At 44.8% G+C, this 15,928-nt stretch overlaps 1 protein-coding gene across 1 annotated transcript in view; it reads right to left on the reverse strand.

Annotated features, from left to right (window-relative positions):
* The window catches only part of LOC147888469 (ribosomal RNA processing-like protein), a 40,325-nt gene extending 24,630 nt beyond the window's left edge, over window positions 1-15,695 (reverse strand). The window contains exon 1 of the mRNA XM_087392736.1: window positions 15,239-15,695. Coding sequence (XP_087248862.1) covers window positions 15,239-15,380 — 142 coding nt within the window. The 5' untranslated portion in view covers window positions 15,381-15,695. The remainder of the gene's footprint in view (window positions 1-15,238) is intronic.
* Between the last annotated feature and the right edge of the window lie 233 nt (window positions 15,696-15,928).

Below are 15,928 nucleotides of genomic sequence, written 5' to 3' on the forward strand. Positions count from 1 at the left end.
GCAAGGGCTGTCATTGATGTTTAATATACGCAAGTTCAAGCCTATTCCCTAGTGCGAGTTCTGCTCTAATCTGTTCTTGCTTCTGTTGGGGTAAAGGCACATTCCCACCCCTTTATTAAAGATATGACACCTATGACTGTCTTAAGACAGTCATAGGGTGAAAAACCTAATCCTAATAAAACCTATGAGTTTGTGGTGTGGCTCATCACTTCACACCCGCATCTTTAGTGTCACTACTCTCTCTCACTCTCTCCCCCTTGTACTTTCTCACTCTTACCTTCCCTCTCAACTGGTATCAAAGCCAGCCTCTCTTCCCCCTCTACCCCTGCCTACCCACTCCCTCTACCTCAACCTATCCCCTCAGGCCTCGAGCCCTCAGCAGCTCGGGCAGCAGTGCGAGGCAGTGCGGGGCAGCAGATCGGGGCAGCGCACCGGCAGCCCACGCGAGTGAGCAGGGCAGCGCACACGGGCTGCAGCGGGTCTGCGAGCAGGGCAGGGCGGCGCGGGACAGCTGCAGCGGCAGCGCAGGGCGCATCGCGGGCTGCAGCAGGGCGGCGCCGAGCAGCGCCAGCAGCTGCACAGCAGCAGCTAGCTGCTGCTAGCTGCTACAGCCTCCGGGCTTCGTACAGGGCGGCGCGCAGGCACGCGCGTGTACGGCCGTACGGCCGTCCGTACCTCCGTACGGACTCCGTACAGGCGTTCGTACTGTACGGACGCCGCTGCAAACAGGGAGCTGCGTCAGGAAACTGCGACAGGGATCTGCAACAGAAAAGTACATTTTTCGAACCTTTTTTTTTATCTGTACCCTGCAGAGGTACAGCAGGTACAGTGGTACTCTGCACAAGTACACCGGTACAGAAAGTACAGCAGGTACAGCAGTTTTTTTTGGGAGAAGAAAGAAAAGGAGAGAGAGCACGCTGCTCTTCATTCAGGATCATTTTCAGTTCTCAAAACTGTGTTTTGAAAGTACAGCAAGTACCTTCGTGTCCCTCGTGCTTGAGGTGACTAGTACCACAGTGTGTGGTTGATTGCACAGTTATCTTGTTTCGGGAAGGTAATGCCTTGATTTTGCAGAGGACTTTTATGCTTTTGCTGAGTGCAAATCTCAGCTTTTGGGTGACATTTTCAAAGGGCTTTTGCCTTGAAGTCTATGCAGTGTATGCCTTGAGGCAGTGTGGAGCCAGGGAGACCACATTGGTCTTGTTTCCGCAGTGTATTCAGTGACATTTCTACAGGTCACATTCTGTGTACGACACCTTGGAAAATCTTAGTTGAGCCACGTTTGGCCGAGGCGCATCGAGTTTACTCGGCCCCTAACTGTCCATCGTTGACAGTGCTCAAAAGATTTTCTCTTCAGTGTTTGTACGTTGGGATCTGTGTTGTTATTGAGTACACAGGGCTGTTTATGCATTGCATTGTCAGGTGAAAGTGCCAGGAGAGCGCTGTATTTTCTTTGCTACCTCAGTGTTGAGGTGTTTTTCACTTGGTACAGGTGTTAAATCAAGGGGCTTTTGCCCAGATTTTGCTTGAGAGCACTTGGGTTACTGTCAGAGATCTTCAGATGCCTTTTATCCCCTTGGCAGAAGGGTGATTGCTTGGGATTTATCCCATTTTCTGTTGCAGGTTTGTGACAGGCTGAAGTGTCTGGAGCCTCTTTTTCAGTGAACAAAACAGTGTATGCCCAGTGGTTTATGTCACGGGGGCGTGACAACTTTGGTTTTAAAAGTCCAAGCGTGGGCTTAATAATGTGCAATTAAACGCGGCATGGTGCCTAGCACATAAGCGTAATTAATCCCTAGGCCCAAAGGCATTCCAAGGAATTAAAAGAGTGGTTGTTGGGAAATGATGATGTGGCATTTTTAATGGGCCCCCTAGAGGGCCATGTACCTTCAGTGGCCCCCCCTAGAGTTCCAGGTGGCTCTAGTGCCTTCTACATGCTCCTTTGCCAATCCTGGACCTTCCTGGGCCTTCTAAACTTCACATGTGTGGTTTTCTCTCTCATCTTCTCCCTTTGTTGAGATTTTGGACTGGTTTTTCAGCCTCCTTCAGCTTAGTGCGCTCTGCACCACCGTTTTTTGTAGTTTGGATAAGTGGTCGATCTTCAACTTCCCGTCTTTGATCAACTCCTCACCCATTTGGATTCCTCGACTTCCGTTTGGCCCAATGGCTTCCCCTCTGCCTCCCCTTCATAGTGATATGCTTTTCCCTCCGTGCGTTTGGTAGAACGGGCAGAGCTGAGCACTTCTTTTGCTGGTCGAATTTGCAAAAGTGGCTTTTTCTGGACCTTTTTGCTTCTACCGCCTCCTGGGCCTCTCCTCTTGCAAAGCTACAGCTTTCTGTTGAATTTCGAGTGGTCCGACGCGCTGGTTGACTGGTTTTTCTCAGTTTTGGAGGACTTTCCGGCGATGAAACTTCTCCAAAACCTTCTCAATGCATTCCTCTCTGAAGCACGCTTCTTTTGAGCCCAAGAACTCCCACTTCTTCGCGACAGAAGTGCTTCTTTTCGCATTTTTCAGTGGAATTCTTGTTGGTCGGCTCTTGTAAATGCTCTTTCTTCATGCCTTTGCACTCCTCTTTGGCTGAGAATGCAATTGGGCATTGGCTACTATGTCCTCTTGGCGATTGAGGACTTGGTTCGAGTCTTCAGGGCTTGGTGAGTTGTGATTTTGCTACTGCAATTTCTTTTTGCCATAAGCTATTGGTTGGCCTCGTGTGCCGCCTCTTTCTTGGCTCACAGGTGCCCAGGCAGTGCTACATGAGTCATTCTTTGGTTGGGTACTTTGCTGATTTTATTTTGGAGCTTTGAAAAGCTTTGTGAATGCCATCTGGAAACCACTCAAAGAGAGTGCAGCTAGGGTGCAGTGTGATTGCATCTGGACAGCCAATGGAATTGCACTCGGAAAAGAGAATGCCTTTGGGTTGAGCCTACGGGTTAAGTGCACTTATGTGATGGTGTTATATGCTTGAAAGCCTTGCGAAGGCTTAGTGAATTGGGGCTGCGTGCTCAGTTGCAGGGAAGGTCTCCCAAATGCAACTTGTAATCATTTCACTGTGAAATATAAAGAAATACCGAAAGGGGCGCCACGGTGTCTGATGGACAATCGGAGCAGGAAAACTCTACCATCTTGGATATGTTTAAATGCTATGTCTCAGACCACAAAAGCAAATGGGAGCATTATTTGCCTTTGCTGGAATATGCTTACAATAATACGGTGCACACATCCACGGGTAAAGCACCTTTTGAAATAGTGGAAGGTGCCAGGAAGATACCTCCCATTTTGCATACAAAAGAGAAAATCTTCGAAGCTGATCGTTTTGTGGAAAGCCTTGAAGAGGCTTACAAGAAGATCAAATATGCCTTGCAAAGAAGTCAAGACAAGCAGAAAAGAGCAGCAGATAAGCACCGCAGGGAATTGGTATTCACAGAAGGTGATTGGGTTTTGCTGCGTTTTCAGAAGGCAAGGCTGAAAAATAAGAAAGGCAAGGAAAGGTTGTACACAAAGCTGAACATGCGTTACTATGGTTTTTTCCAGGTTTCTGAAAAGATAAACGAGGTAGCTTACAGGCTGAAGTTGCCTCCGCATTGGAAGATACATAATGCCTTTCATGTGAGCTTATTAAAGCAATATCATGAAGATATTCCCGAGGATGTACCTGATGAGGTGCAACCTGAAGTGGAAGAACAGGATGAACTTCTGGTCCCAGAGCAGACTGGCACACAGAGATAGAAAGCTCAAGGGTAAAGTTATCCGTCGCTACTTGGTAAAATTTCAAAATTACCCATCACTTGATGCGAAATGGATGGAGGAAGGTGAACTCGCAGATTCACCTGGGATATTGCAGCTTTACCTTGATGCTTTCCAATTAGAGCCGACTGCGGTTTGGGCTCCTACAGGTAGTTCAGCAGAGCGAGCGTCTGGAGCATTACCTGATGTTCGAGAGGGAGGTAGCACCTCCACTCCCTCAGTACAGACGGGCTCACTATGATTTCATGAGGTCGCTTGATGACACTGTATGTTTCATCCGAGATACTGAGCTGACAGTATTTCTGCTGTGAGACTTCATGATATTGATGCATCTTGACTATTGATCGCCGAGGATCACATAGATTTTGAGCAGTATATATGGATGGATGCATGCCTCTCCTAGCCATATTTTTACTATCTCTGTATACTATAGCTACGGCTTTCTTGTATACTCTTTTATGCTATATTTCATGCTCGCTCCTGTGTGGTTTGCTGTTTCAAGAGAGGGATATGTCACGGGGGCGTGAAATTCTAAGTACTTTAATGTACTACAAGACCGTGACAACTTTGGTTTTAAAAGTCCAAGCGTGGGCTTAATAATGTGCAATTAAACGCGGCATGGTGCCTAGCACATAAGCGTAATTAATCCCTAGGCCCAAAGGCATTCCAAGGAATTAAAAGAGTGGTTGTTGGGAAATGATGATGTGGCATTTTTAATGGGCCCCCTAGAGGGCCATGTACCTTCAGTGGCCCCCCCTAGAGTTCCAGGTGGCTCTAGTGCCTTCTACATGCTCCTTTGCCAATCCTGGACCTTCCTGGGCCTTCTAAACTTCACATGTGTGGTTTTCTCTCTCATCTTCTCCCTTTGTTGAGATTTTGGACTGGTTTTTCAGCCTCCTTCAGCTGAATTCCGTTTTTCTTCATAACTCCTCACCCATTTGGATTCCTCGACTTCCGTTTGGCCCAATGGCTTCCCCTCTGCCTCCCCTTCGTAGTGATATGCTTTTCCCTCCGTGCGTTTGGTAGAACGGGCAGAGCTGAGCACTTCTTTTGCTGGTCGAATTTGCAAAAGTGGCTTTTTCTGGACCTTTTTGCTTCTACCGCCTCCTAGGCCTCTCCTCTTGCAAAGCTACAGCTTTCTGTTGAATTTCGAGTGGTCCGATGCGCTGGTTGACTGGTTTTTCTCAGTTTTGGAGGACTTTCCGGCGATGAAACTTCTCCAAAACCTTCTCAATGCATTCCTCTCTGAAGCACGCTTCTTTTGAGCCCAAGAACTCCCACTTCTTCGCGACAGAAGTGCTTCTTTTCGCATTTTTCAGTGGAATTCTTGTTGGTCGGCTCTTGTAAATGCTCTTTCTTCATGCCTTTGCACTCCTCTTTGGCTGAGAATGCAATTGGGCATTGGCTACTATGTCCTCTTGGCGATTGAGGACTTGGTTCGAGTCTTCAGGGCTTGGTGAGTTGTGATTTTGCTACTGCAATTTCTTTTTGCCATAAGCTATTGGTTGGCCTCGTGTGCCGCCTCTTTCTTGGCTCACAGGTGCCCAGGCAGTGCTACATGAGTCATTCTTTGGTTGGGTACTTTGCTGATTTTATTTTGGAGCTTTGAAAAGCTTTGTGAATGCCATCTGGAAACCACTCAAAGAGAGTGCAACTGGGGTGCAATGTGATTGCATCTGGACAGCCAATGGAATTGCACTCGGAAAAGAGAATGCCTTTGGGTTGAGCCTACGGGTTAAGTGCACTTATGTGATGGTGTTATATGCTTGAAAGCCTTGCGAAGGCTTAGTGAATTGGGGCTGCGTGCTCAGTTGCAGGGAAGGTCTCCCAGATGCAACTTGTAATCATTTCACTGTGAAATATAAAGAAATACCGAAAGGGGCGCCACGGTGTTTGGGGCCAATCGGGTGCACTTGTCTATGTCTGTTGAGCAGGGGCATTCTAGCCTCCATCCCTTTTTCAGTGGTTTTGTTTGTGAACAAATGGGTAAATGCCAAATGGTGATCATGCAATGGTTAATGGTTGTGATATATGCTTTGTGAGCTGTAAATAAGTGCTGAAGTGATTAAAGGTTTAGTTCCACTACCCTCTGAGTGATTAGAGGCCGGTTTCAGGTTTATGCACATTAAATCAGTGCAATACCTCATCTGAGGTGGGAGAAGTGATCAGGACAGCAGTGTTTTGTGCTTTGTCAGCTGATGATGCACTGTTAAAGCACTTGTGGAGCAGCTGCAGCATTCTGAAATTACTGTTTTGTATGCCTATTTGAGCACGGTACAGTGTGTCAGAAGGTACAGTAACTGGAGGGAAATTTACTGTTTTGCTGCAGATTCTTTTGACAGTAAAAAACAGCACTATTGTGAGTGCTTCTGGCTCTTGATAGAGCAGGTTTTCTTTCTGAGAAATCAGAACTTTATTCGGTCATTTTTTGACTTACAGGGAGTCAGGAACTTTCCTTATCTGATATGGCATCAGGGGGAAGTGAATCTTCAATTCTGAACATAAAGAAATTGGAAGGAGCACACAATTATGCATTATGGGCAGAACAGTGTTTGAATGTACTTCTGCTAAAGAAGATTTCTAAGCCCATAAGGGTGAAGGGTGTCAAGCCATCTGACATGGCAGATGATGAATGGGAAGAGCTTGATTTGTCCGCAAGGGCAGCTATCATGCTTACTATTTCTGATACTCTTGTGTTCAATGTTCAGGCTGAAAAGACCTCTTATGGCCTATGGCAGAGGCTAGCAGAGTTGTATGCCCAAAAGAGTTCAGCCAATAAGGTTTATTGTTGAAGAAGCTGGTTGATCTTCGCATGAAGGAAGGTACAGCTATGACCTCACACTTGAGTGAGTTCAATGCCATCTTTACACAGCTGATTGCACAGGGTTTGAACCTTGATGAGGAGTTCAAGGCTACCTTCTTGTTGTGTACTCTCCCTGAGAGTTGGGACACTTTCAAGACCACCCTGTCAAATTCAAATGTCATTCTTATGTATGCTGATGTGGAGAGCTCTCTCCTTATGGAGGAGATGAGCAGGAAAAATAATATGGGCAGCAAGTCTTCAAATGCTTTGCAGGTACAGGATAGAGGCAGGACTCAGCAGAAGGGGAGATCTGCTAGTAAGTCCAAATCCCACAGTCAGTCCCGTGGCAAAAAGGATATTGAATGCTTTTATTGTGGCAAGAAGGGACATGTGAAGTCTAAGTGCTTCAAGTTCATACGGGATCAGAAAGACAAGAAGGCTGAAACAAAGGATGCAGGCAGTGGAAGCAAAGGCAAAGGCAAGGCCAAGGCAGATGACTTGGATGCAGTGAATGTTGCAGCAGAGGATAGTGACAGTGACAGACATGATGTTTTATGCTCTTCTGCTGTAATTGCACATACTTTGGTTATTGATGGCCATGACATGCACACCTGGCTCTTGGATTCAGGTGCTTCTTTTCATGTTACTCCTCATAGGGAGTGGTTTACTTCCTACACAGGTACTCATGGAGTTGTTCATCTTGGGAACAACTATGCATGTCAGATTGCAGGGATTGGCAGTATACAGATAGTATTCCCTGATGGACGCATATTTATGCTTGATGGTGTCCGCCATGTGCCGCAAATCAAGAAAAATCTAATTAGCACTGGCTTGTTGGATGACAGTGGTTACCACACCACATTTGGGGATTCCAAATGGGTGATTACTGATGGCCAGGTTGTAGTGGCTGAGGGTTATAAGAGTGATACCTTGTACCCTCTTTATGTTTCCAGTGTGGGTAATCATGTTGTTGCCATAACCGAGCTGCCAAAGGTTTCATTGTGGCATAGCCGGTTGGGACACATGTCTCTTAAAGGAATGCAAGAACTGTCACGTTTGGGTTATCTGCCGTCTCTTTCTTTTTCAGATTTGCCTACTTGTGATCATTGCATATTTGGCAAGCATTCTGTGACTCCTCATAAGAGTAGAACTCCCCAGAATAGAGCACCGCTTGATCTAGTGCACACTGATTTGTGTGAGATGCCACAGTTATCACTAGGGGGTGAAAAGTATTTCATTACTTTTATTGATGATGCCACACGCAAAGTGTGGGTCTATTTCTTGAAGCATAAGAGCGATGCCTTAGATGCTTTCAAGAAGTTTGTCGCTCAGGTTGAGAATCGGACAGGTCGTAGACTGAAATGCCTCAGATCCGATAATGGGGGTGAGTATGTGTCACATGCTTTTGTACAGTTTTGTGAAGCTAAGGGCATTAAACAGGAACTCACAGCCCCTCATAATGCATCTCAAAATGGTGTAAGTGAGCAGATGAATCGAACTATTCAGGAGAAGGTTCGATGTATGTTGTCTTATGCTGCATTACCCCATGGCTTTTGGGCAGAAGCCGTGTAAACAGCAGTTCACATTATTAACAGGTCGCCAAACAAGGCTTTGGAGTTGAAAGTGCCAGAGGAGGTGTGGTCTGGCAAGCCACCTTCATATAAGCACTTACGTGTGTTTGACTGCGAGTGCTTTGCTTATATACGCAAAGAACTGCACACCAAACTGGAGCCAAAGTCTTTCAGATGCATCTTTATGGGGTATGGTGACGAAGGTGAAATGGGGTACAGGTTATGGGATCCCGTTAAACGGAAGATTATACGCAGCAATGATGTCATCTTTAAAGAGGATAGTGTACACAAGGAACCCGTGCAACTTGTGGAATACAGGAGGGTTATTTATGATGATGTTGGACAGCAAAGAATGCCCATTTATATGCAGCAGCAGGCTGCTGCAGATAACCCTGTTCAAGAGGGTATACAGGCTGAAAATCAGCCAGATAATTTTGCCAATGATGCACCACTGGATATGCCAGCAGATGGGGCTGTAGAACAGCCAGATATGGTGGTACAGCCACCCGTCATGCATGACGAACAGGCTGGACAGCAGCATAATCCGGGACATTTTGTTAGAAGCACCCGTGTACAACGGCCTCCTGACAGGTTTGTCCCAGGAGCCAATAATGTGGCTGATTTTATTATGCTAACAGATTGTGGTGAGCCTTCCAGCTTCAAGGAAGCTATGGGAAGAAAAGAGAAAAGGAAGTGGGAGAAAGCCATGCAGTCAGAAATGGACTCCCTACTTCAAAATGATACATGGGACTTGGTGCAGCTACCTGCAGGCAGAAAGGTTTTGCCATGCAAGTGGGTTTACAAAGTCAAAGTGGATTCAAATGCTTTACCGAGGTATAAGGCCAGATTGGTTGCCAAGGGATTTAAGCAGGAGAAGGGCATTGATTTTGATGAGATCTTTTCCCCTGTAGTCAAGATGACTACTTTGAGAGCAGTGTTAGCTCTTGTTGCTCATGAGGACATGGATTTATGTCAGATGGATGTGAAGACTGCTTTTCTTCACGGAGATCTCCATGATGAGATCTATATGAGTAAGCCAGAGGGATATGCTGTTAAAGGGAAAGAGCAGCTTGTGAAGCTCAAGAGGAGCTTGTATGGACTCAAGCAGGCACCAAGAGAATGGTACAAGAAGTTTGATGCCTTCATGCAGTCCCAAGGGTATCATAGGTGTGAGACCGATCATTGCTTGTACACCAAACGGGCAAAGGATGGCAGTTTGATGCTACTCATTCTATATGTGGATGACATGCTGATTGCCAGTAAATCTCAGCAGGAGATTAGTGCTTTGAAGAAACAACTGCATAAGTCTTTTGACATGAGAGACTTGGGTGATGCAAACCATATTCTTGGCATGCGGATTACTCGTGACAGGTCCAAGGGACTTTTGTTTCTGTCACAAAAGGAGTACATTGACAAAGTACTGCAGAGGTTTAAAATGGAGGGGGGGAAGTCAATTAGTACCCCGTTGCCTCCACATTTAAAACTCAGCAGTAAGGACAGCCCCAGATCAGATGATGATAAGGCTGAAATGGCCAAGGTTCCGTATGCATCTGCAGTTGGTTCTTTGATGTATGCCATGGTTGCCACTCGTCCGGATATTGCTTTTGCGGTGGGAGTCATCAGCAGGTATATGGCAAATCCAGGCAAGCGGCACTGGGAAGCAGTGAAAGGTGTCTTAAGGTATCTCAAGGGTACCAAAGACTTGTGCATATGCTATGGTAGGCAGGATGCATTGGTGCATGGTTTTACAGACTCACACTATGCAGGGAATGCAGATAACCGGAAATCTACTACCGGTTATATTTTCACATTTGCAGGAGGTGCTATATCATGGGTGTCTCGGTTGCAGAAATGCGTTGCACTGTCAAGTACTGAAGCTGAATATGTTGCAGCCACTGAGGCTTGCAAGGAAGCAATATGGCTTACTCGGCTGGTGGGAGATTTGGGCATTACAGGAGATATGCCAGTTTTGCATTGTGATAGTCAGAGTGCTATCATGTTGGCAAAAAATCCGGTCTTTCATCAAAAGACCAAGCACATAGATGTGAAATATCATTTCATCAGGGAGGTACTGGAAGACAAGCGACTTGAGCTTGTGAAGGTGCATACTGATGATAATCCTGCAGATTTGCTCACTAAGAGCTTGCCTACAGAGCGGTTTGCACATTGCCGCCACATCATGGGATTAGGATGAGACCACTCTTATTTTATGGTCTTGTATACAGTAACTGTATATTGCTATAATTTTTATTCTTTTCTCCCCTTTAGGCATATTGGCCTTTAGGTGGGAGGTTGTTGGGGTAAAGGCACATTGCCACCCCTTTATTAAAGATATGACACCTATGACTGTCTTAAGACAGTCATAGGGTGAAAAACCTAATCCTAATAAAACCTATGAGTTTGTGGTGTGGCTCATCACTTCACACCCGCATCTTTAGTGTCACTACTCTCTCTCACTCTCTCCCCCTTGTACTTTCTCACTCTTACCTTCCCTCTCAGCTTCTCCTCGGCTGATATTTTTCTGATCAACTAGCTGATTTCCTACTTTCCACACCAGGGGCAAGCCACGAAGTAACTTCAATTTTCACTATTGACCACTTATAGAAGTGAACCCCTTTATTCCCAACCTGAATTCGAAGGGCTTTAGTCATGTCTGGGTTGACTAGGGAAATTCTAACCCTAACTGTTTTGAATCTGAATTCTATGTGTTTCAGATCTTGAGAGATGGATTGGTGTCGATTTAGTGGTGTTACAGACTCAGCCCCAATACTTTGCTGAGAACAGGCTCCACTAACAAGGGTTTTCACCCGCATATCTTCAAGGGCTGTCAATGGTTACTTTCTACGTTCCCTACAGTTATATGTATTGAGTTCTTCCATTTTTCATTCATCGGGTAGATCATTGGATATATATTGGGCTTCATATTCACATCCTAGGTCTTCTATGTTAGTCCAGGTTCTGTCCGAGGGTCTGACTTATAGAAGTGAACCCCTTTATTCCCAACCTGAATTTGAAGGGCTTTAGTCATGTCTGGGTTGACTAGGGAAATTCTAACCCTAACTGTTTTGGATCTGAATTCTATGTGTTTCAGATCTTGAGAGATGGATTGGTGTCGATATAGTGGTGTTACAGACTCAGCCCCAATACTTTGCTGAGAACGGGCTCCACTAAGAAGGGTTTTCACCCGCATATCTTCAAGGGCTGTCAATGGTTACTTTCTACATTCCCTACAGTTTTATCTATTGAGTTCTTCCATTTTTCATTCATCGGGCTTCATATTCACATCCTAGGTCTTCTATGTTAGCCCAGGTTCTGTCCGAGGGCCTGCATCACTGTTGTAATTGATCAGTGCAATAAAAAAATATACATGGGATCACCTCACGTAGGAGGGTACCTAGCCACACCCCATCGGGTGCTGGATTCTTCTCCTTTTCTCCTTTCTCTACTCTACCCTTTATGTTGAATTTGGATGATATGTGAGTGTTTGTGAATTTCTAAATAATGGCTATGTGAAATTCTAAGCTTATTGAGCAAGTTAACTAGAAATTGCGCTTCCACATAAGCACAACTCTGAGAGCTTTTAGAATCCCCCATCTTTCTTTGGACTCCATGGCAAAGTGGGGTTACATCTTTACATGTTAAAATACCTTTTTTGCTTAAACTAAAATTTGACAACATATTCCCACTTGGCTGCCAAGTATGAAGACATGCTTGGCAGACGAGAGTAGAAAATGTTGCATACCACAGCACACGAATTATCCACATCTTTATTTGTCTAGCTGTATATATTTCAGCACTCTCATTTACACGTCTCGTCTTGCATTAAAACCTCTTAAGGTGGAATCCATTCCCTTTGATTCTAAGATATTATATTAAGCGTTTCTCTGAGAGCTTCTTGAGCTAATGCATCGCCAGGGCATTTTGTTCTATATGTAATATGCAGAAATGAACTAATGTCAAATAGTTTGCACAACTGTTTCGCCTCTTTCTACAAAAGCTTAAGTGTTTTGTTGTGCACTTGCCAAGGTCCTTGCATATGTCATATTACCAACAGTGACTCCCCATAGATACAAGGCTTTTGAATAGATTCTAAAGATCCATCACTCTACTATTTATGGTGCAAACAAGACCGTACTGAAGATGGAGATAGTAAACCATAGTGAAGATGGCAAAGTCATACTAAAGATGACAAATCACACTGAAGGTGACAAGGGCTATCCTAAGATAGCATACATGATCAACCATGGTAAGAGCTCTAAACTCTGAATTAAAAGATAACCGGTCTGGGTGTGAAGTCCTATCACAAGAACTCGCACATGGAAGACTCACACATATTGTCAGCAAACACATAATCATAATAAATGAAAATAGGATATCCAATAATGATCCATAAATGCAATGGAGAAAAGTGTAGGTGTGTTACATAAACTTTTGAATGCGACAAGAGCCGTCAATATCAGAGATGCCTAGAGGAAGACATGGAATTTCTGGTTTTGTATTGGGACATGTTTCCACTGGGGGAGTAGAGTGGCCAGTTTTTAAAAGGTTGATACATAGAGTTTTAAGTGTGCAATGGAAATCTAGGCTTTGTGGATTTGCTCTTTTTTCCTCCTTCACCCTTGTTTGCATCCTACAATTGTAATGCAAAGCACAACACTTACTTAGAAAATCAATTATCAGCACACACATCATAGCTTCAGATCTCACCTCCCTCTGGATCCCTAGCTCTAATACCATATTGGAGAATCTACACATGCACCCTAATTGAGATTGATACCATGCTAGACCTACCACGCAGCGAAACTATATTAAACAAAAGGAAGAACCTAGAACCAAATGATAGATCCAACTTTAATAGACATCCGTGCACAAAATTCACTCTCAAGGACAATTAGATATGAGATAGTGTACACCATTGGAACAGCCAAAATAACTTGGATTATATTCTTCGAACACAAGTCAAAACCTTATAGCCACGAGCTCCCACAAAGATCCACGCACTTGCAGCCTCATGCTACCCTGGAAACTCAGTAGAGAGCTACTTGTTTGCTCCGACAAGCTCCCATAGAGATCCACGCAATTGCAACCACATGCTACCTTGGAAACTCAATAGAGAGCCACTTGTCTACTCCTAACTCTACCTCACACTCTTGGTCTATTGCATGCTCCTCCCTTGAGTAGTAGTGGGTTTATATGAGTCGAGGGAAAGAGCATAGTGTCCCCTTTATGTAGATGACGAGGCACTCAGATTGACCCCTCCAAACCTGCTTGCCCACTGGCCTTTTCATCGACAGTCCAGTCTTTAAATCAGCCATATCTGTGTGCCACCAACCTCACAAATTCCTCCCTTTCGGCCAACCCTTGGCTGGTCTGTATGGCCCCCACATCCCCGCTTGTATAGGCCCTTGGCTTCACTCCAGCTTTCGCCAATCTTATTCCTCTATGTTGGCCTTTGTCCACAACCCATATACGATGATCCATCCCCATCCTCAGTCTACAGATCTGCCAACCTCTCTGTGCACATCTCGCTACCTATGCAACCAATCTTCTCTTTGTTGCCCATTTGGCGGCTCTTCTCACTCATGTAGTGTCAACCCACACAGCAACCCTTGAGATGTGTTGTCATCCCCCCATGTAGCATGGATCCCATGTGCGTCTCTCTCATGCCCCCCCCCCCAACACCTTGTACAAGTATCATGTCCCAAAGCTCTCCTATATGAAAGCTCTGAATCCTCTACTCCAACATAATTGTCCTAAAAGATATATCAAAATTTATATCTGGTCAAGGGTGATCCTCATTCACACCCCATGTCATGCCGGAATCTCTCTACTTCTTCTGACCCCTATCTATTGTGTGGATTTGGTATTGTTTAATTATTTTAAGTTTGTTTAATTGGTTTAAGTTTATGTTCTTTCCGTCGCAATTTAAAATTAATAAAGTTCATCACAAGAGATCCCGCTTCCGCATAATGACGATGATAGCAATAAGCTTTATTAGTGCTCACGCCTTTTTGCACTCATCTATTTTACATCTATAAATATAGGATATTGAATCTGCAAAATAAGTTTCTACAAAGCTCATGGGTAAGCACACATAACTTACACGTGTCACCCTGCAAGCTCACCACACGTGGAGAGAGGGTTGAATAAATCTGGCTTTAGTTGAGGTTGGGCACATCACTCAGCAGAAGTAAACAGGGGTTTGAAGTGCCATACGCATAAATAAGATGCAAAACAATTAAAACAACCGACACTAAACGGTCATTTTTATTCAACATGCATTTGAAAGCAAGTCTCTATAGTACCGTTCCATGATTTTCTAACCATCTCCATGGCAACAAAAAGAGGGGCACTTACCAATAAGAAGTGTTGGAAAGTATGGCACATCTTATGAGACAAAAATCTTCCCAAAAGGGTGTGACCATGTGCAATATATAGGTTGACATTCATAGTTTCTATAAAACTGAGGGGAAAGCTTAAGAAACTTTGCTCTTCGTGTTCTTTTTTTTTGTACTTATGACGGTTGCATAAAAGGACTGGACAGACATTCTTGGTAATCCTCTCTCCAAACATTATTGCTAAACTATCTTGGGCCTTCTTGCCTAGCGGGGTTATATTCTCATATTTTACTTTTAAGGTCCCGTAATATGAACTTGTCATCTTGAACCTTTAAGGTCCCGTGATATGAAGTTATGATCTAGATTCCTGCTGGTTGACCTAACAGTGTTTCCTAATCAGCATAAGCCCTATCATTCCTTGGAGCTATCTTTAAAGCTGCAACTTGTATCATTGCTGGGATTGATGCATTTATTGTAGACCGTCTGGGCCTTCTGGAATAGATGGTACAGAGTCTAGCAGCTTCCCTGCAATGAGGTAAGAGTTTTTCTCTCTCAGAATACAAAATTGCATCTCGTCCATTGCCTCTCACATTTAGGTTGACAACTGGAGGTAAATTTCTTCCTGCCATTTTGACCTAACATGGTTTCCTGATGTTCACGATCACTTAGGTGTATGCGATCCTTGAAAAGCTAAACTTCATATCACAGTGCACAGACAGTCAACGAAAAGTTGAGCTGTAATAACAAAGATCTCGTAAAAATAAACCTATAACGATGTACCTGCATTTGAAAGCAGAGCAGAGACACCTTGGTGGCCAGCTTCGATGGCATAATCGGCAGCGGACTTTCCGGCAGCATCCACCGCATTCCCAGGCATCCCAGCGTCGAGGAGGCACCGAGCTACGTCTGTGTGGCCGTGCATTACGGCATGGATGGGCAGACTACGACCGAGACCGTCAAAGCAGGAAGGTGTCTAAGCCAGAGGCAAGCAAGGACTGGACGATGCAAAAGGTCACCTTGAGCTGCAGCTGCAAATACGGGCAAGCTTTGCGGGACTAACAAATGCAGGGCTTGGAGAAGTCGCCATGAGTCGACTTACTTAGGTTTCTACGTTGCTAGGGTTGGACTTGTGCCTGCTAGCTGTAATTTTTTGCTCCTACTGGCACTTGCCCAAATAACATCGTGCGTTTAGCCACAACGTGTGGAACCTGAGTTCAAGCCCCAAGGGCCGCTCATGATTCCATCTTAATCACTTCGTATGGGGCGCTATTGGCACTTTCAATTTCAGTTTTTTTTTTTTAAAAGACTTGGTTCTTTACGAGGTTGGCGGCCAGGGAAGAATAATGAATGAAGGAATTTTTTTGTTCTCGCTAAATCAATGTAGAAGAGAAAAGCACAACCATCGAACGTCCTCCTTATAGCCAGGCGTCGTCTCTTGATAATCCTCAACGCCATGAGGCCTATACGCGC

This window comes from Dipteris shenzhenensis, chromosome 21 (assembly GCF_047967505.1).
Source record: "Dipteris shenzhenensis isolate YYH24624 ecotype China chromosome 21, Dip_SZ_1.0, whole genome shotgun sequence".
NCBI lineage: Eukaryota > Viridiplantae > Streptophyta > Polypodiopsida > Gleicheniales > Dipteridaceae > Dipteris > Dipteris shenzhenensis.